General features: G+C 46.8%; 1 protein-coding gene across 1 annotated transcript in view; it reads left to right on the plus strand.

The window, feature by feature from the left end:
• Positions 1 to 25,982, plus strand: part of cdh22 (cadherin 22) — a 97,157-nt gene that overhangs the window by 54,186 nt on the left and 16,989 nt on the right. The window contains exons 4-10 of the mRNA XM_084705377.1: positions 1,312 to 1,606; positions 11,721 to 11,840; positions 14,942 to 15,109; positions 16,986 to 17,173; positions 17,299 to 17,555; positions 19,039 to 19,175; positions 25,847 to 25,968. Coding sequence (XP_084561503.1) covers positions 1,312 to 1,606; positions 11,721 to 11,840; positions 14,942 to 15,109; positions 16,986 to 17,173; positions 17,299 to 17,555; positions 19,039 to 19,175; positions 25,847 to 25,968 — 1,287 coding nt within the window. The remainder of the gene's footprint in view (positions 1 to 1,311; positions 1,607 to 11,720; positions 11,841 to 14,941; positions 15,110 to 16,985; positions 17,174 to 17,298; positions 17,556 to 19,038; positions 19,176 to 25,846; positions 25,969 to 25,982) is intronic.

The raw sequence follows: 25,982 nt of genomic DNA on the forward strand, positions 1-25,982 counted from the left end.
TCATCCCAGCACCATCCCAGTCACGCTCACTCTGCCAGGACCGTCTCTCTCTGGAAACATGACGTCCTCCCGGTTTAGGACAAGTATGCACGCGTGTCTGTGTGTGTGTGTGTGTGTCTGTCTGTGTGTGTCTGGGTGTGTCTGTCTGTGTGTGTGTGCGTCTTACGGTTTTGGTTCTACCATTCTTCTTCGTCTTTGTTTATGTATGGCGTCTGTTGTGATAGTCTAGACTTGGCTGCAGTGAGCTACAGTACGTCGAGCTGATCAAAGACAACAGACAAAGACAGCCTGATAGCAGCTGGAGAGAGACTTTCTTCTCAAGTCACAGTGCATTGGTCTAGCAAAGGCTCTTTTATTATAAATGAAATATTGATACCCAAAAAAGTATGTGTTTTCTCCAACCCTCCATTTATTTTACTTTAGGAAAATTCAATATGGAAGAAAAGTGAGAGAAAAGTGGCAATATTGAGGCATGGTCGTGCATTATTCTGCACTTTTACGACAAATACTTAATGAAAACCCCCTTGAGGGTGATAGAGGCCTGTATTTAATTAAAGCTTTATAAAATATTAACAGGGGAGGCCGGGGCAGTATTCCCCTCAATCCTCCCCTGTTCGGGCTGAGGAGCTAGCTCTGAATTCTAATTGCAGATACTTAGGTGGGGGGAGGGGGTAGTACCAGGGTGCTCCAGTGTGCCGGGGAGCCAAAGGGTAGGAGACCGCTGCTAGAATGTCTTCTAATCACATTATGAGAACTCTGGGTTGATTTATAAGAGCTATTCAAGTTCACTTTTTACCCTGATGCTCACACAACCCACCTTTAACAGTCTCAGAAATGACTTTGATCTTATTTAAGTTTTAAGTGAGTCTGTTCCGTGAAGGGCAAGACTTCGACGGGGGGGGGGGGGGGGGGGGGGTGAACGTGGGGAGGCTCGCACTCGCTGTCTTTTGTCACCGCGGTGATGGAATTGTTTGCGCCGTAAGTGGAAAGGGTCACTGAGGAATGCCGTATTCAGAAAGAATACACTTCCTCTTGACTTCTGATTGGGTGCATGAATGCTCTTGAATTGTTGTGCTTCACATTCATTCTTCACTGTTTCTTTTTTTTTTTTACTCTAAAGGAGAATTGTTGCCTTTTTTCAGGGTGTATTTATCGCCCAGGTGGTTTCTCCAACCGCAAAGATAATGCCGGTGCCTTTCTGAAAGTGACATGTTCGCCAGATAAACCCATCTCCTTGTAACCCCTCACCAAACTCCACCACCTTCACTCTTCCACTTTTCACGGGCTCCTCCTTCCTTCCTTGGCTGACAGATCCACACGGACTCTGACGAGGGCGAGGGCACCATCAAGTACACCATCTCCGGGGAGGGGGCGGGGTCCATCTTTATCATCGACGAGCTGACGGGAGACATCCACGCCACGGAGCGACTGGACCGGGAGGAGAAGACCTACTACACCCTCCGAGCCCAGGCTAGGGACCGCCTCAGCAACGACCCCCTGGAGCCCGAGTCGGAGTTTGTCATCAAGGTCCAGGACATCAACGACAGCGAGCCCAAGTTCCTGGAGGGACCTTACATTGGGAGTGTGGCTGAACTGTCGCCCATAGGTGAGGAGGGAGGGGAGGAGGGAGATGGGCAGGGAAGAGCATTATACTGGGAACGTATAAAAGCTTTGTGTCACACGGTGCCAACTCGGATTTGATTAAAAAAGTTGTGGTTGACATCAAATATCTATTTTCCTTTTAGGTTGTCATGGTCCTCAAGCCCAACAATAGAAGCACAGCTGATTATCAAAAGTTTGAGGATAAGAAACTTTGTTTTGGGGTTTGAGTGTGGGTGTGTTTGGGGGGTACCAGAGAGTGTTTAGCAGGGGAGATTACAGGGGAGGGCTAAATGAAATGGCTGTTTGCTGGTCCTTATTAGACTGAATTCCTGCCTCCTCAGCATGCTTCAGACCCGGTCCCTTCCTGCCCTCAGCGCTCTCTGAAACAGAGAGGAGGAGGAGGGGCAGACAGCGAGGGAACAGCACCAAGCCATTAATGTTTATGCCCTCCCTGTTCCCTCCGCCCCCTTGTCACCCCCCTCCAACACATGCCCCTCTCCCCTCCGCACCTCTCAGTCAAATTACACATTAAACAGTGTGCACTTCATGTTTTATACATCGGCGCCTAGTGCCAGGCCCTAATGAGATAACTGGAGTGCTTAGTCAAGCTTTTTTTGTGTAGCCATATTTGCTCTTATGTCGAACAATAGTTGATGGGGGCGGTACTGGCACTTGTACGATAATGTCACTGGTACCGTGGTGGCTGAGGCCCATGTGACAGCTTGCCAGGCTCACGCCACCCCCGAACTGAGCTGACTAGAGCTGCTCCAACGAGGGTTTCGGTGTGCAGGGCACGTGCTGATTTCCATTGAAACAGCCTTGCATCTTTAATGTTTAGCCTTTTAACCAGTAATTGGTAGCAGCTGACAGTCTTTTGGCTAATGGTTCACCATTTAATCGTGGTAGCTGATGTCGTGTTGTAGCTTTAACGGTTAACCGTTTAATCATAGTTGCTGACGTAGTTGTGTTGCAGTGTGGGTTGAATGTGGGATCTGAGTGGTGAACAGGCTAAACAACGAAAACAAACAGAGTTCGTCATCGAGGGGCGCTACTGCTGCAGGGGTCACCTTGATGGGACGGGGGAGTGCTAGCTTCACCAGGGGGAGCTCCGGCAGGGAGCTTGGGCCTTCGGGTGTGCGGACCAGTCCTCCTCCTCCTCTCTTCCTCTCCTCCTCCCCTTTCTCTCTTCTCCTCCTCCTCTCCTCCTCCTCCTGCTCTCTTCCTCTCCTCCTCCCCTTTCTCTCTTCTCCTCCTCCTCTCCTCCTCCTCCTCCTCTTCCTCTCCTCCTCCTCTCTTCCTCTCCTCCTCCTCTCCTCCTCTTCCACCTCATCCTCTTCCTCCCCCTCCCCCTCCTCCTCCTCTTCTTCTCCTCCTCTCTTCCTCATCCTTCTTTCCTCCTCCTCTCCTCCTCTTCCTCTCCTCCTCTCTTCCTCTCCTCCTCCTCTCCTCCTCTTCCTCCTCCTCTCCTCCTCTCCTCCTCTTCCTCCTCCTCTCCTCCTCCTCTCCTCCTCTCCTCCTCCTCCTCTTCCTCCTCCTCCTCATCTTCCTCTCCTCCTCTTCCTACTCCTCTCCTCCTCCTCTCCTCCTCTCTTCCTCATCCTCCTCTCCTCCTCCTCTCTTCCTCTTCCTCCTCCTCTCCTCCTCCTCTCCTCCTCACTTCCTCATCCTCCTCTCCTCCTCTTCCTCCTCCTCCTCATCTTCCTATCCTCCTGTCGCTCCTCCTCCCTGCCTGTCAGGAAAATCGATAACAGCGTTACTTGTGTCTCTCCCACCTCGTTTGATGTGGGGCTGCCAGCTCAGCCCTCTTTCCTCCCCTGATGAGGGATCACTTTCAGGTGTGGCCCCCACATCAGTGGCTGGCAGCCGTAGGTGCTTCTTAGGGTGCTGTCCCTGGTGCTGAATCTTTGGTGCTGTCCCTGGTGCTGAATCCTCATTGCTGTCCCTGGTGCTGAACCACTTAGTGCAAGGCTGAGTGCCGAAACAGCCTTGTGCAGCCACAAGTGTTACTCATGGGTTCTAAATCTTTAAGGCCTTGCTGCTGTAATTGCTCCTCTGGTATGGTGAGGATACTCCATATTCTGTAGACTAGATAGTATCTAAATGCCTATAACAAACAGTTATTAGAGACGTGAACCTCATTAAGGAAAAGATGTGACTAATATGATATCAATGTCTCCTCCTTAATACCTAAATGTAATTATGCCATCTTGTGAAATACCATTTTGAAGGGACGAGGGCGATTATTTAAGTGTGAAAATGTTCCATACATGAAATTATACCATTTGTCCCACAGAAGCACCACTCATCAAAAATTAGACTAATTGACGCACTCAAATCAGCATTTATTCAATTTCCGCCGTAGTGCTGTGGCAGTCTGTGAGAAGACTGTAATCAGTGTCATGGAGTGTCTTGATTACATGCAGCATGAAGGCAGAGATGTGGAGGCAGTGATCTGAGGCAGGACTCGTCACACTGTAATGGCACCAGGTTGCCCGCATTATCCACACCAGTAGCCCGCTCACTGTGGTGTTTTATGGACGACCGCGGCTGGAAGACGCCCGGCACTGATCATAATAAGGAAGTCATCAGGACACAGCCTGCGGCATATTCCTTCCCACTTATCTCCCCTGTCGTGTCCCCTCTGCTCTGTACACTGTACACTGCTCTGTCATAGCTCACGGCCCCTGCCACCAGAATGTCGTTTGTTTATACATCATTCACAGTCCGCTCGCATGTCGGGCCTGGTGAGCATAGACGCTAAGGGGTAGAGGAGAGAAGAAGAGAGAAGAGTAGAGGAGAGAAGAAGACAGAAGAGTAGAGTAGAGTAGAGTAGAGTAGAGGAGAGGAGAGGAGAGGAGAGGAGAGGAGAGGAGAGGAGAGGAGAGGAGAGGAGAGGAGAGGAGAAGAGCAGAGAAGAGAAGATAAGAGAAGAGAGGAAAAGAGAGAAGAGTAGAGGAGAGGAGAGGAGAGTAGAGGAGAGGAGAGGAGAGGAGAGGAGAGTAGAGGAGAGGAGAGTAGAGTAGAGTAGAGGAGAGGAGAGGAGAAGAGAAGAAAAGAGAAGAGAAGAGAAGAGAGGAGAGGAAAGGAGAGGAGAGAAGAAGAGAGAATAAGAGAGGAGAGTAGAGGAGAGGAGAGAAGAAGAGAGAATAAGAGAGGAGAGTAGAGGAGAGGAGAGAAGAAGAGAGAATAAGAGAGGAGAGTAGAGGAGAGGAGTGAAGAAGAGAGAATAAGAGAGGAGAGGGTATAAAGTAGGGGTGTCAGTCGAAGATGAATTCAGAGCGATCACTCGAGTCGTCCTGGAAGAAACATGGGCGGCTAATGAAATCGGGGCCCTAAATCAAATTTGCGGGCTGATGGTGATTTAATTTAGCATCGAAGACGCCTGACTGTCTTCATGTTAGGACTGCGAAGTTGGGATGCAGAACACCGGTGTGTCGCCCCCCCCCCCCTCTTTCTCTCTCTCTCTCTCTCTCTCTCTCTCTCTCTCTCTCTCTCTCTCTCTCTCTCTCTCTCTCTCTCTCTCTCTCTCTCTCTGTCTCTCTCTATCTCTCTCTCTCTCTCTCTCTCTCTCTCTCTCTCTCTCTCTCTCTCTCTCTCTCTCTCTCTCTCTCTCTCTCTCTCTCTCTCTCTCTCTCTCTCTCTCTCTGTCTCTCTCTCTCTCTCTCACTCTCTATCTCTCTCTCTCTCTCCTGGTGACACGGGCTCTCCCCCCATGCCATCAGGGTGAAGGCCGGGTCACGGGTGCTACAATAGGTACTGACGTGAGAGATGATTGGGTACACATACACGTCAATGATCCTCCAGTGTGACTCACAGAACTCATAACACGCATTGACGTGATTTGGGAGTGAACCATCACTAGCAGCATATTAGCATTCTCACTTGCATTCTCATTACTGTTACTTCTGCCAGTATTTTCTCTCTCTCTCTCTCTCTCTGTCTCTCTCTCTGTCTCTCTCTCTGTCTCTCTCTCTGTCTCTCTCTCTCTCTCTGTCTCTGTCTCTCTCTCTCTCTCTCTCTCTCTCTGTCTCTCTCTCTCTCTCTCTCTCTCTCTCTCTCTCTCTCTCTCTCTCTCGCTCCCTCCTCACCTCAAAGCTGAAACCTTTTCTGTAATGCTGTTGTTGGCCTGACCCTGACTCTGTTAAAGGCAGCAGCAGCAGTGGGCAGTATGGGTCAGTCTGGTATTCCGGTGCTAATGCAGGAGAGCGGTGTTCACAGTGGTGGGAGTCCACTTTACATGAAGGCCCACTGGGTCTCTCTGATTAATGGCAGCTCACTTCAAAAACCACCAGGTCATCATCTCTTTTCACGCCTTGTCCCTTTTTCTCTCTCTTTCTAATAGCACTGCATTAATGTAAATGGTTTGCTCGCGCTAAAAGCTAAGATGGGAAAGGGCCTTTCCATTTCAATCCTGAACCCTATATTTTCCATAATGTTCTAATTCAGACTCCCCAAAACATCGTCAGTGGTGAAAGACTTAGTTTGACTCCTGTGGTACTGTTAGCTGATATCAGTGGGTAAACAGCGAGCTTGTGTCACGAGCGTGGGCAGGAGGTGAACCAGCGCATGTGGCCACTGCAGGTCTAGATACACCGCGGACAGAACCAGGATTGTTGTGATTCCTATTACCAAGCGGTCCACTCGAGATGGATAAATCCACTGTTGGAGAGACAATGTATTATATATGAGGTGTTCACCCCTCGATACAGCCCTGCACTGCCACGGCCATTGATGCGTTCTCAGGGAGATTTGTTTACTCGTCTGTCTCGTATGTTTATGTATATATATACAAAATAATGTTTCTGGGAAAACCAGAGAATATGGTACTGAGTTTGCTTTAGAACTGTAGTCCTTTTACACTGCCACAGATGTGCAGACAATCATAGTGTGGAGCATACACAGCATACACAAGTCCTCTAGTATAGTGCTGGAAGTTTAAAAATAAAGAAATCGTAAAAGGCTCAAATCGGGTCAAAGCTTGCCTTTTGTTTACATGATGGAAAAAGAGGTAATTAATAGTTAAATGGAATCTGTCCTGCCCCTGTTTTGGACCACGCTAGCCAAAGGAAGGTTTTAAAAATTTAGACAGCATGCGCAAAAGTTCCAAAACCTGGCGTCACACACTAAGGAACAACAGCACGACAGCTCTTTCTACACTCAGCATTGTTCATTTCTCACGCTCCCCCACCTGAACACATTATTTTGGGTAAATGAAAAATACAACAACAGTTAAATCAACAAGACCACAGTCAGTCTCAGCCAGTGGTCTCTGGGCTGTGCTCCATAATGCTTTCGATTCACTTACTGTGGTCATGTCCTTTGCCTAGGAGTGTCGAGGCCTGAAAAGACCCATCTGAGCCATGGTACTTGCTATGGAATCGTTTTATAGCATCTAATATAGCATTAAATAGAAAACGAAAAGCTACAATCTTCAGTATTCTGTTCAGCATTGTTTTACAATACCAAGCTTCTGTTTACAATAAAGGCACTACATTTTGGCTTGACACCAAGCTTATGAATTCAAAGTACAATCCCCAGAAAAATAGCTCAGGTTCGACACGATTGAATTCATTTCATTCCGTAGCAGAGCCAGAAAACTCCACACAAAGTACAATTGGAAAGACTTTGTGTCTTTCTGCATGTGGCTTCAAGACCACAGTAGTTCGCCGTCACGGGCATTTGTGGAGAACGTGAGCACGTCTGCCTCTCCCAGGTCCTGGCCCAGGCCCCGCGGTGTCTGCCACATCCTCAGCCGCCCCCAGATGGGTCTTCAGATTGCAGAGGTCTCAGTTCAGGCGGCCGCGCGTCTATCTGACTAACTGCAGGTGAGACATTCGGAGCGGGCGAGATCACACCAGGAGAGAGAGGATATGACAAGGCAGCAGCCTCGCACGATCAATAGGCCTGTCAGGCAGGTCTATTTATGTGGCCGGGGGAACATCCAGTGTTATAGACTCGGCCGCCATTGATTTGGACACACCTGACGTTAGAGGACTCCCACTGTGTGAACAGGGCATGGATGAGTAGTATGGGAGCGTGCGGCCCGTGTCACCTGCGGGGAGATGTGAGTTGGACCACGGTGCTGTCGGCTTCCTGCCGGGGCATTTCATAATGCCTTGAGTGACAAGACGCCGCTTGGTTTATGTGGCTCTGCTTTTCTCCGTTGGCTCCCTGCGTACGCTGTTTACATCTGGATACTGCCGGGCTTGTCATTCTAATAGTGGTTTGCTGACCTCTCTCCCTCTCTCGTCGTCCTCGTATGGGGTTCGTAGTGGGGTTGTGTCGGCGTTGCATTATGAAGAAGCCCTTCTGAATGTGGCTGATATACTGTATCTGTGTGTGTGTGTGTGTGTGTGTGAGTGTGTGTGGGGGGGGGGTGGTGGGGGTGATGCACGAGCCCATTTCCCTGGTCTATTCCTGGAGTTGATCTCCAACCTGGTGTACAGTGGTGGAAGCATACAGGAGCCAAACCGAAGCTTGCTGTACTGTCGACTGAACAAATAATGACACATTCTCATAAAAGACTCGAGGTAAGGGCTAATAAAGGCTCGATTTATTTTTCCTGTCAGGGAAGATGGGCATTTTTTTATCCTTAAATCCTTGTAGGGACCTCGCAGGGGATCTCAGTAAGCAGGCCATTGACTTTTATGACACGGCACATTTTTTCTTCCTGACGCCCCACTAGCCCCCCCTTCCCTTCCTCCAACCACCCTCCTCTTCCGCTAGCCTTTAAGTGGACCAGAGAGGCATGAATCATGATGGAAGTCGTGGAGAAATAACTTTTCATGTGAAAACACCTCCGTTTTTATGGCTTTGTTAAATGATCCGTAATGGTGGAGGGGTGCGCTCGGTCCAGCAGATTAGGACGGGCTAGGATGGGGAGGCGGGGGAGGGGAGTTTGGGGGGATGGGGGTGGCAGTCGGCGTTAGCCTCCTCCCCTCTGCCAATGCCACTTCGTCAGCTGCAGAGATGGGCACAAATCTATTTTACAAGGCTGCCTCTTAAATGACTGTCAGTCTACTACCTCATAGATGTTGCTGCCTCTTCAAAGCCCCCTGCTTCCCCGGGGGCCCACAACGTTAATTAAAGCATCTCCCTTTGAGTGCAGGATGTTGAGGGCAGCCCTTCCAACGGTCTGGCTGCCATTAAACAGAGCCAGGCATAAATCTAACTCAGTAGGGCCAAACTAGCACCCTAGAATGTTTGGTGTCAAGTTCAAATAGATAGCTAGCACTCCTACCGTGTGGCATCAGTAGACATCACCCCAGAATTCTTCCAATGCTTCTCCATACTGTACTCACCCATATTGGCAAACTTTGTTTAGCCTCGTCCATGCCCAGTCAATTCATTGCTAAATACAGTAAATCTATAAATGTTATTCACAATATAACACTTGATCCCCTAAACATATACTATCATTGTTATAGATTTATCTAGGGATAGGGAGAACACGTCCCCCTAACATTTACACATATACAGTATATATATATGTTTATTTTTATTTTTATAACATGCTAGTATATGTATTCAACATATACCCACACTATATTTCATGTGTTCAGCATATACAGTACCCAAACCAACAGCTGCATCTCCCCATGCTTGTCAAGCTTGCTGAATATCCCTCAGTATAAACCACCGAGACCACTGAACAGACTTTTAGATGGAAAATCTGGCTGGAGCCAGTCAGGCTTGGGACTCAAACAGCAGAGCTGGAGCCTTCACCTTTTTCATGAATTCTTTAAGACGGTGGCAGTCAGGGCTAATTGTCCCTGACTGCTTCAAGCAGCGTGTGATAGAACCTTCTAGAGATGTTAGGGCGCCGTGGCGGTGGAGCATCAGACATCAGGCCGGAGAGGAGGTCAGGAAGGCACTACACTGTGTCAGATTGACAGCACTCCGCGGAAACCTGGACGTGCTGCCTACGTGACCATCACAGCATCCTCAATAACAACATGGATTTGCCTTTGTGTCACTGAGAGATTATAAACAGTGGTAAGCTCGGGTTTACATACTGAACATGTAAACATGCGAGCCTCACAAATGCATGAAGGTCGCTGAAGAAGGATCAAACGGTGTTGCGGCGTGTTTGAACAGCAGGGACGGGGCGTACAGGTTGTTCAAAGCAACTGTCGTGTCTTTGTATTACTAGAAACCATCGCTTGTCCCTTATCCTTGGAATGAATGTATATGTGCTGCATGGCAACATTACTGACATCAAATGCTGCTGAGTCCCCCGCTTCCTTTGTGAGAAGCATGTGAAGGACTGACAACGAGAAAGTATCAGTTTGCCTCTCAACAATGTGCTCTCTCTCCCATTCAATTGAAAGGCTCAAATAATTATTTTACTTTGATAGCTTCTGTCTCCTCTCAAAGCTAATTTCAAACTTCAACTTTTATTTTGAGAGTGAGAAACAAATCTCAACATAATGAATATCCACGGCTGTCTCTGTTGTAAACAACCATTCTCATTACTTAAGCATTTTTATGTTTGTATGTTTCCAATCTAGTAAAAGTCAATAACATTTTTATTGAAGTCACCTGAGTCTTTTCACCAGCACAGAATCTGTTTAGATAAGAAAAACCGAGACAGACGCCAACAGATAACTAATGACTTCTCACTGGAAACACTGAAACCATGCAGCCCAGGCATTAATAAGGACTCTGGCTCGAACTTCCACTCCCACTTCCCCTTTTTAATATAAACACAATAAAGTAGCATTTGCATTTATATAGTTCTTCCAACAGCAGCATGGTAAAGAATCAGCTGAGAAACAGCTGAGCATCATTCTGATTGTTACCTGGGGAAAAATTCTGATAAGGAAATAATCCCATGAAAGGAAATGACTTCCCTGTATCCTGCAGAAGACCAGGTAAGCAGAATTAGCCCCCCCCCCCCCCCCCCACACACACACACACACACACACAATCCCGCCTGTTCTAAGTAATGAAAATAACTATCCTGTAAAATACCCACTGTTTTTATTACGATAAGGACAACCTTTACCAGATCTTAGCCCAATGACAAATATTCCTATATTGGCACAGTAGGGTATAAGAAAGGTAGCATATCAGGGTGTAATGATGCCTGCAATATACAGAGTAAGCTGAAAACAGCTTCAAACAGCATAATACCATCCAAACTCTAAACCTAGTGATGCAAAATTATAACTTTTAGATGACCATGTTAAAGACCGTCTAAAAACTTCCAGGGTTTTCAGTGAGTATATGGTTAAAACCTAACCATATACTCAATGGACACAAGCAAAAACAACTGGGCGCACATATTATTTACATTTGTCAGCAGCAGGTTTGTATACGGTATCTCATACGACCTCAAAACAAGTGCTTGTTTACAAACTGCTCGCTTGAGAAACAAAGAGAGGGTGACAGACAAGGATCACAGATGCCTGTGGTAATGGCTGGGTGTCTTTAATGAAAATCCACTGTTCTCCTCTTGCCCGTCCCCTCCCCCGCCCTTCCTCAGCCTCCACCCTCGGGAGGCGCACTGATGACAGGAAACAAACAGAGCTCTGACACTTCCTGCTAATTAGCATCATTAGCATATGGCCATTATGTGGCTGGACAGTAGCATGACAGGGCTCTGGGAGAGGCTACAGCTGTGACCTTTTGTGGACAACACCAGCTGTCAGTAATTACCTATGGCCTGCTCAGGGATGGCGGCTAACTCTTCGTCCTTGAGGGGCCATGGCTGCCAGGAATCCTTTCCCTTCAAAACAAGGTGTTTTTCACCGAGGAAAGGCTACAGCTTTGGAAATTGTTTCCCTCCATAAGTGGTTGTAATCGCTGTTTGCTGGAGCATTTCGCTGGCTTCCATCAGTCTTTGAAGAGAGAATGTCGTTATAAGCTTCCATGTTCTCTTTCAGCTTAGGAACACAGCCTGTCTTCCCATGAAAGGCTGAAACAATCTGTGCACACTAAACTGGTTTTAAAACAGTAGTCAAAGGGCAGTGAAGTGCACAAACGCGCGGCGTACGCACATGCACGTTGCTTTCTTCTGTGATTCATTGTCTGTTTGTGGCTGTTCGGGTGTGCCCAGAGGTTTCGAAGTACCACTATGCCTCACTGTTTTGACACGATGACTTTCTCCCTCACAGGAACATCCGTGATGAAGGTCACAGCATCGGACGCGGATGACCCCACATATGGGAGCAGTGCCAGGGTGGTGTACAGCGTTCTGGACGGCGAAAAGTTCTTCACCGTGGACAGAAACACTGGTAAGGACAGATTACCAACAGAGCATAATGTCATCGAGGATGATTACTCCCTTATTCAGTGCATTGTACAAAGTAAGAATAGCTTGTAATGCCCTCTGTGGTTCCCTCTATATTTCATGTTTTGTTCAGTATTTTAGTTTGCCATCGACAAGCCAAGTTTCCTTGTTTTGCTGGAACCAGAAATAATATTGAATCTGCAACCTTAACATGTTTTCATCGTGTTCCATCAGGAAGAGTAAGGAACACTGTTGAGTCTATGACGTGTTCCATGATTGTGTGGCCTTACTTGGTAACAGTTTGTTCCTTGTCAGCAAACAGTGTCATATTCCCTCGCCGTCCAAGGATGTGACCTGAACCACACTCTCACAGGCATAGCCCAGTTCTGTGTTGTCTACAAATGGCCTTGGGGGAATCACACTAAACTTTTAATGATTCCTTTTTTGGTCTCTTCTCTTGGATTCGGTCGGCCCCGATGCCTGGATGATAAATGGTCTCTGTCGTGGTGTGGCTAGCCTGGAGACCACCTGTCTCATGACCCCTCCACAGCCCTCCACCCCACCCCCTCCTTATGCACAAGGTCTAGTCTAATGGGCGTGAGCCAAAGAGGTCAGCACCTCCAAGCAGAACAGATGGGGACTTTCACATTCTTAATATTGCTGAGCCACTTAAGGAACAGTAGCCTACAGGGTTGTAGCTTCTCCAAACCGTTTTCATTCCTGACTGACAGAATATGAACCCTGGGATAGTCCTTTAAGAACGCCCGGGTCCATCACAGCCATAACTCAGAAATGATGTGAACCAAAGCTTGTGTTGTAAATTGTTGTCCTCAAAGCGGGCATCTGACAGCATTAAAAGGAAATCAAATATTGCAGTTCAATCAAATCTGTCAATGTTGTGCTCATGTTTGGTTTACATTTGATTCCCCCGAAGCTTTATACTCTAAGCTGCTGGCCATGTGCTCCAGGGATAGACGGACATGCAGTGTAATCTTCTCCTCATGCATGCGTCCTATCAATGGGACCCTCCACACACGACACAGCTCAGCTGAAGAGAACCACTTTTATCGCCAGGTTACAGCCCATCTCACGACAGTGTACTACTGCATGAGACAGCCATTGACGTTGTGCAATGATACTGCATGTGACAGAGCTAGAGAGGTGCTTTCTGTCCAATGAGAACCGTTCCAAACAGAGCTCTGACACATCCGTTGATATTGCAATGGCTTCACGTGTCATGAATCATTCTCCAGCACGTTCTGTTTTGAATTTGACTCAAGGATAGTGGAGGAAAAATCAAGTGGCGGTTGTAAAAATGAAGCAGAGGCATCTTCTTTTTCTCCAGTTCTTTATTTGTACACTCACCAGTAAACGTGGCCTAGTCGCTTGCTGGAGTTTGAAATGTGACTGGAATCTATGAGTTGGGTATGTAGCACAGTTCAACAAGGGACTGGGAGAGATGCCATCATCCAAGGCAGGGCAACAATGAAATGTGATGTGGAAACCCCCACTGGGGATTGGAATTATACTCCTTCACCATGCTCTGTGCTACCATAGGACCAAACATTCAAACAGTCTCTCTCTCTCTCTCTCTCTCGCTCTGGGTCACTCGCTCTGGCTCTCTCTGTGTTATTGTTGGTAACGTAACCCGTCTGTTTCACATTGTAGCGGGTGCGAGGTTTGACAGGGAGGGGTGGAGGCGTGGCCAAAGGAATGAGAGGAGCAGCCCAAGCCAGGAGGAGCTCTCTGTTTTGGATTCATCTCCTCTCCCTGGGGATGTCGTGCCTGTGGTTGATGTTGGTCCATTCGGAGTGTGTGTGATTCGCAGTGTGTGGGCTGTTGTTGGGCTTTTTATTCCCAAGGTTTACATGGTGTTTCTGAACGAGAAAGACAAAGAAATGAGATAAGAACACCGGTTGTGAGAAACCACAATCATAGACATGTCATGTGAACCGTTTTGAGGGAGCAGTAAACAAAAATACGCACCCATTTTTACAGACGTATGACTGAAAGCTCCAAGCTGTTATCTCCAAGAGAGTGATCCAAACAGCATTAGTGCAGAAGAGAGGTTGTGTCCGGCCTGTCATCGGCAGCTGATGGATCTTTCTGTCAAAGGAACGTGACCACAATCAGAAAGGCTATGAAAGGGAATTTGTTGAAGCAAATGGACAGATCTCTCAGAATGTCAAAGCGCCCGGTCATTTGGATCCAGTGACCCGACGACATGGCCTTCAGATGGGCTTGATTTGGTCGCTGCCGACAGCAGTCCCCCTTAACGGTCTTCTAAAATGTCGGGCGCATTGGAAAATGTGGCCTTCTATTGTAACAGCACAGGCTTCCAATGCACTATGACTGATCAGACTGCATTAGTACAAGTATTTTTAGGCAAGTGACTGCAATCGCTAACACATGAGAACTGAGCCGAAAGTACACTTCAACTGGATTAATAGAAGTCATTCTGATTGTTTTTCTTCCACTCTCAAAATCCACTCCTCAGAATGTCTGCGAAGACAGCGTCATACCCTGCAACAGTTTTCAAAGGCGTCTTCCTCTCACAGGCTGCCCCTATATATTATTCATTATAATACTGCTCAGCCATAATGATATGAGCACGGAGCCAGGGATATGACACAATCTGCTCTATCAAGACAAGCGCAGGGGGTGAAATGGAATGTGCTGCTGGAATGTGCCTTTATAATGGAGTGCTTAACTGCAGTTGATATTCAAACGGGGGGGGGGGGGGTTGGAGAGGGCTAAGGCAGAAGTGCTAACCACTAATGTGACCTTTCCATTTCACGTCTCTCTCTCTCTCTCTCTCTCTCTCTCTCTCTCTCTCTTTCTCGGTCTCTCTCCCTCTCTTCTCTCTCTCTCTCTCTCTCTCTCTCTCTCTCTCTCTCTCTCTCTCTCTCTCTCTCACCGTCCACCTCTGTTCATTTCTTGTCGTCTTTCTCTCTCACTCTCTCTGTCTGTCTCCGTAATTCTCATTCTCACACTGTCAATCTCTCTTTTTCACTCTGTCAACCTCTCTCTGTCATTCTATCCATCTATCTCTCCCCTGCCTTTATTCCCCTCCCTCTCTCTCACTCTGTCCCCCTCTCTGATCAGGTATTATTATGACGGCCGTGGCGGATCTGGACCGAGAGACGCAGGACCGATATGAGCTGGTCGTCAAGGCAACCGACATGGCAGGCCAAATGGGCGGCCTCTCCGGCTCGACCACGGTGACCATAGTGATCACGGACGTGAATGACAACCCACCGCGTTTCCCGCAGAGTGAGTCACTCCTCTGTTCAGACGGACGCTCGCCGTGCACTCACACCCGTCAGCCGCCTGATACAAGTACCAAGACACAATGAGTGGGCACATGCACTTAGAGGGAATAATTGTAGTTCAGTCTGTTGTCCTGTCTGTCTGTCGGTCAGCCATTCAGCCAGCTAGTCAGAAAGCCAGTCAGCCAATCAGCCAGCCGGCCAGTCAGGCAGTCAGGCAGTCAGTCAGCCGGTCAGCCAGCCAGTCAACCAGTCAGCCAGCCAGTCAGCCGGCCAGTTGGCCGGCCAGTTGGCCAGTCAGTCAGTCAGTCAACCAGTCAGTCAGTCAGTCAGTCAGTCAGTGTCTGCTTGAAAAGCTGAAAGAGCTGAGGAGATCTATTCACACTTGTCTGCATGTGTGCATACGACTGAAGAACGTTATCAACACTGACTAATAAGCTGTCATTTACAAAAAAGAAAAACATCTCCTCCACATCACACCTTTCAGAAGGAGGATTTTTTATCGTGTGCTTTTTTCTTTCCAAAGAAAACACTCTGAGCACCCCCCCCCCCCCACACCCTTCATGCCTAATTTATTTAAATGATATAGTTTGATGAGATGTGTGATACCCAAACACAAACAACTATAATATGATATAATCACACACATTAAAGTGCAGTCGGGTAAATATTCATACAGAATAAATTCATCGTCTGAACAGATTCTGCCATCTCTATTCTTCCCATTTTCACTTTCATCCTTTTTTCATTCATTGAGTAAAAGAAACAGCCCTCCTTCATTTTTTTAATGAAAACTCCACGGGGGCCAACTTTATTGTACTTGTATGTCTTCTTTTCTTTATATATGAATCTATCCCCTCTTCATCTCCTTCTCATCTCAAATAATCACATTCTGTCCAACTCAGGGACGAAGCCTGTAGGATTACCTCTGTTCTGGATGAGGGCTTTGCCAAGCTGCTACAGCTGTTGAAAATGAAGCTTGATATCAGAGAGAAGCAGCAATGAGATTTACTTCACTCAGTTTTGTGATGTCATTATTTGGTGTGTTCACAACAACCAATGTTGAGTGTTTGCGGTCATGCTCCACACCTCAACAACGAGCTCTGAGGGTATGGACGGCTGGCACGTTGTAAGGTTATCAGGCGGGTATTTGGGTCTGTGTTTTACAACGCCTCGTGTTAGATGGGCGATGCCCGACCCTGCTCTCAAGTAGAGCGGAAATTGATGTTCCGAGTGAAATGAGGAGCGTCTGTTTACTGTGACAGTAGCCTCTCAGCCATGGCAGATATCAGCAGTGTGTCAGCACCTTTAGCACAAGCAGTTAGTTAACATAAATGCATAATACCTGGCTCCATCCAACGGAGCCCAGCTCAATGGGAAGGTGATCTGGGAGGACAGCAGGGTCTGAGATCACACAGAGGGGGGTTGCAACGGTTGCATGACTTGGCTAATTGGTATCTATTGACTGAGAGTGCCTGTCTTCTGCTCGTGTGTTATTTTTTGATGTATTGGCCTTAACTCTGCAACACAATGGACTTTGTGCTAACGCTAGGAATGAATCTTTAATGCAGGTTTCTAACCCCCCCCCCTCCCTCCCTCCCACACACCCCTCCCACTCGGTTTCTCCCCTTTCTCTTCTTCTCTTGTCTCATGACTTTCATTTTTCATACTGAACTTCTGTTCCCCGACTCCCCTCTACCCTTCCACCTTCTCCTCATCCTCCCCATCCTCTTCATCCTTACCCTTTGAGACTTGCTGTTCCCTAACTTCTCATCTTCTTGATTGTGATTCCTTCTACCCCCTTTCTTTCTCTTTCGCTTGTTCTCCTCTGTCCTCTCTTCTCCTTCCGACCTCCTCCTCCTGCACTGCCGGCCTGTCAGAGATGTACCAGTTCTCGGTGTCGGAGGGGGCGGCGGTGGGGACCTCGGTGGGTAGGGTCATCGCCACGGACGCAGACATGGGGGAGAACACGGACATGAGCTACCTGATTAAAGACCAGGAGGGAGGGGAGCTGTTCAAGGTCACCACGGACGGCGACACACAGGAAGCCGTCATCACCATCAAAAAGGTAGGGTTAGGCAGTAGGCTCATCAAGAGTCGATGACCAACTCAGAGTTTTTGTCCAAGCACGTGCATGGACATCTGACTGCTAGTCCAGAGGTGACTCCCTCTCCTCTGTCTTCTGTGGTCCAGCCCCTGGACTTTGAGAACAAACGGACTCACAACGTGGTGGTGGAGGCCGTCAACAAGCACGTCGACCCTCGCTTCGTGGACCTCGGCTCCTTCCGGGACCAGACCATTGTTCGGGTCAGCGTGTCGGACACGGACGAACCGCCCATTTTCCAACCCCCTGAGGGCACCATCTTGGAGGTGCAGGAGGACGTCAAGCTGGGGGCCGTGGTGGGGATTATAACAGCAAAGGACCCCGACATGGAAAATGCACCTGTCAGGTAATGTGAGGTTGCTGTGGCCGCAGGTGAAATTCAATGCGAAAATGTTTTAGCTTTGTTCAAGTTCAAGTAAAATGTTATTTATATAGCACATTTACAAACAACCACACGGCTGGCCAAAGTGCTTCACAGTGCGTTTGACCTTACACATACACTTCAAAATAGACACGTACACATTGAAATGAAACGGAGTTCAAAAAGCCAAAATAGGAATTATTAAAAAGAATATTTCAATGACACACCCCAAATGAGGACACTGCGGGCAGCTGTCACTGTTCATGTTACCTCATGTGTGCTCTTGTTGTGTTCACTATTTCAAACAGTAGTTTAAGCATATCTTGTGACTGAAGTTGACACAAAATCCATCCAGGACAGCTTCCTAGCAGCATCAGAGCAACAGCACTGAGAATGCCTCAATTTCCCCCTGCCGGTGGCTACAGTACACCCCTACAGTACCAGGTCACAGTGCTTGCTTATTGCTGGCACTAACCCCACATTCTTGTGTTGACTTTCAGATGAATGTTTATGATAGGATAGAATATAATCTCATCCAGTACATGAGTGCCACCTCGTAGATCACGGAATGAGGAATAGAAGGAACAACTGGAGAGAGACGAAGGGGGATACGGGAGCCTCACACACACCGACACACACAGGCTTTGCAAATTACCTCTATTAAAAATGCATGAGGCTGAACCAAAAGTGCTCCAGGTGTAATAAAGTACAACACTGTGGCAGCGCCGCCGCCACCTGCGAGTTGGCAGGGCTGGCACCGGGTGTCTGGCGGCCACTGGCGAGGGGCCATGCCCATCCGTACCACTTTCATCATCTCTATTGGACAGAGCTGTCTCAGGCACCTATAGAGCCCCAAGGCCCTGGCATTCACTCAAACACCCCTGCCACCATGCTCAGGAGGGCTCTGGTTCCTCGCCAAGGGGGCTCCGGGCCCAGAGCGATGAGCCCAGCTTGCCTCGAGGACATAGAGTCCTGTTTGTAGAAATATGGGTTTATTTTGTTTGGCTTGGTTAGTTATCAAGAGGGGGGGGAATGCTGCGTTCAGGCTGAAATGGCTCGTGGATACTGATTTCACAATGGGATTGTGGACCAAGGATATTTACTGAGATACATTATGATTTCAAAAATAAACTCTATTTTGTAGATACTTAAAGGATTTGGAAGTTATTATCTAAAACAATGAAGTTTGTTGTTTTTTTACTTGAAACCTTCACAAAGCCTCTGCTGGGTACATACTGTAAAGTAGCATCTATAATGGTTTTCACATTTTACAGGTTTCTGAGAAAAAGCATCCAATTATTTCCACCGCCATTGATTGTTGCTGAAATGCTAATTGACGTGCACCGTAATCTCAACCTGCCAAGTCTATAGAAGATCCCGGTGCCATAAAAGCCAAGTGGAGAACTCAGAGAATTGGATTTCAGCATACTGTACATTGATGTGTCCTCTCCTTCTCTCTCTCCAACAGGTTCACTATAGACCGTAGCACAGACCAGGAGCAGATCTTCCACATTGATCCAGTATCGGGTGCCATCACTCTGGGCAAGATTCTTGACAGAGAGACGGCTGGTTGGCACAACATCACTGTGACCGCAGTGGAAGCAGGTACGCGGATCTGACTGTAGGACACTTGTGAGAAAAGAAACTTGTTTACTTCTCAAATATGTTTTCCTTTTTTTCTTTTTTTCCCCTTCATCCACAATCAGCATGTGTCCGTTTTGACAGCTTGTATTCTTCTCCTGTGTTGCTAATGTTTGACTGGGATTGTTTATTTTTGGATGACAGAAAAACATTGCATTGTGATATCAGCTAAAAGCTGTCATCATTTGACAGTAATGAAAGAACAATATGGGCAAAAGGGCTTAATCTAGCTTCATACATGTGTTATGACAAAGAAAATGAACACATACATTAATAACCAGACAGTGGAGCGACAGGTGGTGAGTTATTACTGCCCCAGAACATGTTAGGTTTGGAGAGGAGAGTTAGACTAGCTGGCGCACAGCCCTTTCTCCAATCTTGAACAGATGAAGTGATTTGGGGATTGTATTGAAAGCACAAGAGAGATTGCGTTCTGCATCTGGCGTGATATCAACCGGCCCACACAAGATGAAAGCGCGGCAGAAAAACAACAGTGTTTCATCACTGCAGTGCTGTGTTCCGCATCTTGTTTTTGTTCCCAGTCTTTTACCACAGTGCATACACAAGGCAGGTTCCAGAAATCTGAGGTATTATGTTGTTTTGAATTGCGCCCACCCCACAGATTGTGCACCCAATGTAGTTCTCCAAGCAAACTTTCCACACAAAAAGTCAGAATAAATGAGTTTGCGAATCATTCAACGGTTGCTTGGAGCTGTAATTCTCAAGACAAATTGTTTGCTTTTGTGCTCTCACTAGCTTTGTGCATGCCATTATGTCATAGGCACTTTTTAATGTTAATTGACCATTTAAGGGTGTGAGAAAGCAGAAATGTTCTCCAGTATCAAGCCTTAAACACAGCGCTGTGTTGTGACTGATAAAGCCCTTCCTGCTTGCCACCGTCGCGTTAGAGAAGCCCCGACAAAGAGAGTGAATGGTTGACTTAATCAGAACTCTCGCAATGTTTCTTGACGCCGCTGCCTCATCTACTCCTGGGCGTGTCGAAGAGCAGAGCTTGAGAGTAGCCAAACATTCAGGCGTTCCCGTTTCCCAACTGTTTATTTTTCCACCACAATGTGTAATTAGTGAAGTGTAAAGAGGTCAACTTGGATGTGTGAAAATGTTTTAACTCTCTCGAGTCTGGAGCTATTTTGGCCGTTTTTGAGTACCTTTGATTTGGCCTTGATATACTACATAAAGAAATGTTTATCATACCAATGTTTGGTATCTTTTTTTCAGCACAATCTCACCTACATGACCTCTTAAGATAGAAGGGAAAGCACCTACACATGTTTCTTATTGCTCCCCAGTGAGTGTATGTGTGTGTGTGTGTGTGTCTGTGTGTGTGTCACGAGTAACAGGAGGATCATTTACCTACCCTGTCATTGGTGCATGTACTGACAGATTCCTGTCGCTGTGACTTCCTATCTGGGAGGTGAGAGTGACACATCATTTCACCGACCTGAGATAGTGAGGATGATATTGTATTGAAAAACCGGTATTTCAAGACAGATAACTGGAAAAAAGAAACACTGCCTCCCCAGGCAAAAAATACAAGAGGAGGTGGAACCAGCCTAAAGGTGGACTGCAGACAGTCCTATTCACATAGAAAACTCCTCATTTAAATCTCAATTTGTAGAGCCGCTCACCCTCAACATGCTTTTTGATGAAAGTGCACCATTTAAATACATGCCCAGGTAAGGTACGTGTTCGGTGAGAGCACCGTCTACAGTACTAAAACGCACATCAACTGATATTATTTATATTCTATTTGATCATTATACCATACCAGTTTTAGCCCGATGAGTGATGTCTGTATAATGGTAAAAGCAATGTGCCGTTTAAGAAGAGCCAAGTCATCTGTGAATAGCAAATAGAGAGCGCAGAAGCATGGACCACTCATCAGTATGTAGGTGCAGATTACATTCTTCAATATCGAACGTATGAACTGAGGGGCATGACAAACTTGTTTTGTTAAGCAAAAAGAGTTCACTCCTAAAGAGAGCACAGTTTGAAATAGAGTTGATAGGTCTTTTCCAAACGACTGTCTAATACATGCTGCTTGACCCAGACAGTCTTTTGAATGGGTGGTTTCCCATTCAGAGAGAGGCTTCAGAGAGGTCAACAAATCTATTTTTCGCTCCAAAGAATTCAACACACCATTTAATATCGGGGAGACAGCAAAGATGGTACTATGATTAGACTTGCAGCCAGATTAGTGCATGTTAAAATGCAGTCAGATTGAAGAAACGTCTAAACCTTCTAAACTACTGTTTCTAAAACGTCATCCCGGAAGACAAGCTTCGAGTGGGCGATGGCTAAATGGAGCAATTTATCATAGATAAAAAACAGCTCCAGAATATGTAAGGACTCAAGATTCTCCTCTTGATGAAACTTTGACCCCTATAAAACAAACAAAACAAAAAAAAACACCAAGAGCCCTCATTAGTTTGAGTACAATACACAGCTGACCGATAAAGCACCTCATACGAGGGATCAAATTATACCAAACCAAAAGAGGAAGTGATTGTATTTGCAGGCAGGGGGCCAAGGATGATGAAAAGGAGCGAGTCGGATTAATTCAGTAATGGTATTCGGAGTGAGGAGGATGTCTCGGAGCGCAGCGAAGACAGACGATGCGTCATGGGGAGCCCGCCTCTGTGACCTGTGCTCCCCCAGTCTACGCTTGGACAATCTATCAAATGTCCTCACGATCAACAACTCGCGCTCAGAGGAGGCTGCAGAGAAGCCACAGGGTTCGCTCGCAGTGCAGTCGATGGTATTTGTAGGATTGTCGGATTTGCTGCTGATAATCAGTGTCTTTCTCTTTGACTGTCTGTACTGGAGGGTATAAGGACTGTAGGTGCATATAGTTATAGACTGTCATTATATGTGCAGTTATATATTTGACAGTATGGACTGACTGTGCTGTCTGCTACCGTCAAGCCACGGATGGGAAGAGAAGAAGACTGCATGGTTTGTTCTCCGTAATGGTCGTGTAAACGGTTATGGCATCCAGTATCGGTTGTTAAATGATGCAGGAATATCGAGTTATGGACAATGATGATGCAGAACTATTGAGTTATGGACGATAGCCATTGACTTAGCTTTGCAGGGACCTTGAGGTTTTGATTGGAGACACAGTGAGAGTGACTGATGAAGAACGTGTTAAGTCCGCCTCTTCATACGCAGGGTGACTAAGTTCAGTTGAGTTCTGGATTTTTAATAAGTATAATCAATCTGCAGATTGGGAGACAAAAACAGACCTCTGACCGTAAATGACAACACAACACCATGCTTATAGATCTCAATCATGTCTCTCTCGGCTCTGAAGGCCGGAGGACCATCTTTTATAGGGCACAAGACTGTAAATATAGATAATGACAGTCAGGCAGTCATGACATTCTCAACAGTCTCAGAGAAAGAGCTCCCAACCCACTCTCAGACCAGAGAGATCATAATTGGAGCTCTTCTTGTAATCATGACAAGGGACGTTTACCCAGTACTTTCTCCTGACCCCCAACATCTTATTAATAGCAAGCTCACATGAGAACATGCCAGCTAGTATCCAATGGTTGGTTCTATTGATTTGTGAATAATGTAAGCACACAGGAAATCACAATTTCTTCCACAGTGACATGGAGTACTTTCATACCCGCATGTCACTGTTGACCGCCCTGACATTTAAAACAAGCTGTATCCCCCCCCTAGAATGAAGCTCTTATAGCCATATAACAGTTTGATCGCCTAGCAGGGCTGTTCCCTTAGTGTGCTTGAGCACCACAGACTCCTTGAATATGATATGTCAGAGTCATTCACTGCCAGACAGATATGCTCCACCAAGATTCGTAACATCCGGTAAGTGTTTTAAGGACGCCGAGTCTGCATTTTCAGTCATCCGTCGACAAATCCTTGGCCTGTGTATATGAAGATAGGTTGGGGACGGTTTGGCTCCTCTGAGGACTGGTATTTGATGCTGGCCTTGTGTCCTCTGCTGAGGAAGTTTGCTCGTCCGAAGATGGAGATGTAAAATGTCCATCTGATTGCTGTTTTTATTTCGGCTCTTTGGGGTTCTGGAGGAGGGCTGCATTAGAAGAGATAGTGCCGGGTAGCTCCGTCCATTTAGATTTATGCTGCCCGAGCAAAAGGCAGTCAATTAAAATTCTGCATTGATGTGAGGATTATGCTATTAGTAAAGCCCAGTGTTCTCATTAGTAGCTCCGACACCGCTGTGCATTGGAGATGGAAGGAAGGAGGAGGCTGTTGGCGATGGGCGCTGCGGCTGGAAGTGCAATCAGTCAGTCAGTCTGTCTGTGTGTCAGTCTGTCTGTGTGTCAATCCTAATACCTTGCTGTTTGTGCTGATCCATCTGCGTGTCTGTCTGTACGTCTGCTTCACGCTGAAGGGAGATTTAACCGCGCACCACCTGGCCGTCTTCGTTGCAAATGGTCCACAATGGTCCAAATTACATGAAGACGCAACAGCTGTGGACTGTTGTTTTGTACCCATGGTACCTCTGACGGTACAGTAATTAGATATGTGTCCTGTAAATTCAGTGTTGATGGACTAAACCTGGTGGAGATGTTGAGAGGACTCGTTCTAACTGGGAGGGAGATCCATACCTTGCTGTCCACGCGAGGCGGAGTGGCAAACTGGAAACATCAGCATGAGTAATCCAAAAAAGAAGAATTAGATTCAAGTAGAAGTGATGTTTATTTGGAGGAGGGCTCTGATTGTGCAAATGATGCAATTTTCTCTCGTTCGTAAAAAAACACTTAGTTTGTTGTGAAAGCTTCCACATGAACAGATCTGGGGCTATATTATATGTTTTCATTCATCTATTTAGCAAGGGAAATGATTAGAAATAACGTACCAGAGATTATTGAATGCATTTATTCCCATCCTCATCATTCGTCTCCTGTTGTGTCCATGACAGTGCTGGCGTGTGTCCTGGTGTGTGTAGAGTGAGGGCGTGCTAGGAAAACAAGGATTTGATTTTTCTCATTAGGGCGTCCCTCACTTGTTTCAAGAACTGTTCAGTTATTTATGTATTAATTATATTGGAGGTGATTTTACAGTAACACATTACAATACGGATAAGGCTGTCAGTGCTCGTACAAACCGACTGAAGGCGTCATTGTGGAAATGTTGCATGTCATAGAATTAGGCTTTTCATCATTCTCTTTCAGCACACAGCTGTGCTGTGAAATGAGGCTCGGAAAGGAGTCTGTGCCGTGTTGATTTTCCATTGAATTTTGAGTATGCCGTGTCTATAGTACGAACATTGTCTATACCACATTTGTAATTAGAGACCACAGAGAGTACCCTACAGTACCACCGGGTCTACCTCCTTAATAACTGGGTCAGTCCTGATCAGCACTGGGTGACATACTCTTATTCTATCCCAGGTCCAGTCTAAACCCTGTATGTTGTTCTGTGTGTGGTCTCTTCACTAGATAACCCTGTATGCTGTTCTGTGTGTGGTATCCTCACTAGATAACCCTGTATGCTGTTCTGTGTGTGGTATCCTCACAAGATAACCCTGTATGCTGTTCTGTGTGTGGTATCCTCACTAGATAACCCTGTATGCTGTTCTGTGTGTGTGGTCTCCTCACTAGATTTACATTTACATTTATTCATTTAGCAGACGCTTTTATCCAAAGCGACTTCCAAGAGAGTGCTTAACAAAGTGCATAGGTCACTTATAATAACAACAAGATAGCCCCAAAGCATTGCGGGTAGCCAAAACAAGAAGAACACATTGTGAACAACCAACAAATACGTCCTAAAGGGAAGAAACCATAAGAGCATGTAGTTAAGCAAGTTACAATTAAACAGCATTAATCTCTAAGTGCAAGTGTACCTGTAGGAAAGCAATAAAAATATGATTAACTAAAATAAAATACAACAGTTTAAATCAGCTATTACTAACCAACAAGAGCAACAGTCTAAGCAAGAGCCATTGTGATCCTTGAGAAAACTAGCATTGGGTTCAGCAAACCATTCCTAAGTACCGTTGTACTCCCGGAACAAGTGCGTCTTGAGCCTTCTCTTGAAGGTGGAGAGATAGTCTGTGTCTCTGATGGAGGTGGGGAGTTGATTCCACCACTGGGGGGCCAGGCAGGAGAAGAGTTTGTGTTGGGACCGGCGGTCTTGAGTGGTGGGACCACCAGGCGGTTGTCTGAAGAAGACCCTAGGTGGCGGGTGGGGGTGTAAGGCTGCAGGAGAGACTTGATGTAGTCGGGTGCAGTCCCGTTCACTGCTCGGAAAGTCAGTACCAGGGTCTTGAATCTGATGCGGGCCGTTATGGGTAGCCAGTGGAGGGAGATGAGGAGCATGGTAACGTGGGGTAACGTAGATAACCCTGTATGCTGTTCTGTGTGTGGTCTCCTCACTGGATAACCCTGTATGCTGTTCTGTGTGTGGTCTCCTCACTGGATAACCCTGTATGCTGTTCTGTGTGTGGTCTCCTCACTGGATAACCCTGTATGCTGTTCTGTGTGTGGTCTCCTCACTAGATAACCCTGTATGCTGTTCTGTGTGTGGTCTCCTCACTGGATAACCCTGTATGCTGTTCTGTGTGTGGTCTCCTCACTAGATAACCCTGTATGATGTTCTGTGTGTGGTCTCCTCACTAGATAACGAGGCCCAGGTGTCTCACTCGGCAGTGAGCATCCGTATCCTGGACGTGAACGACAACCCTCCCGAATTGGCCACGCCCTACGAGACCTCGATATGTGAGGACGCCAAGCCTGGACAGGTGAGAGCGCCGAC

Source organism: Hypomesus nipponensis, chromosome 9 (genome assembly GCF_054491055.1).
Source record: "Hypomesus nipponensis isolate SF chromosome 9, ASM5449105v1, whole genome shotgun sequence".
NCBI classification, from domain to species: Eukaryota; Metazoa; Chordata; class Actinopteri; order Osmeriformes; family Osmeridae; genus Hypomesus; species Hypomesus nipponensis.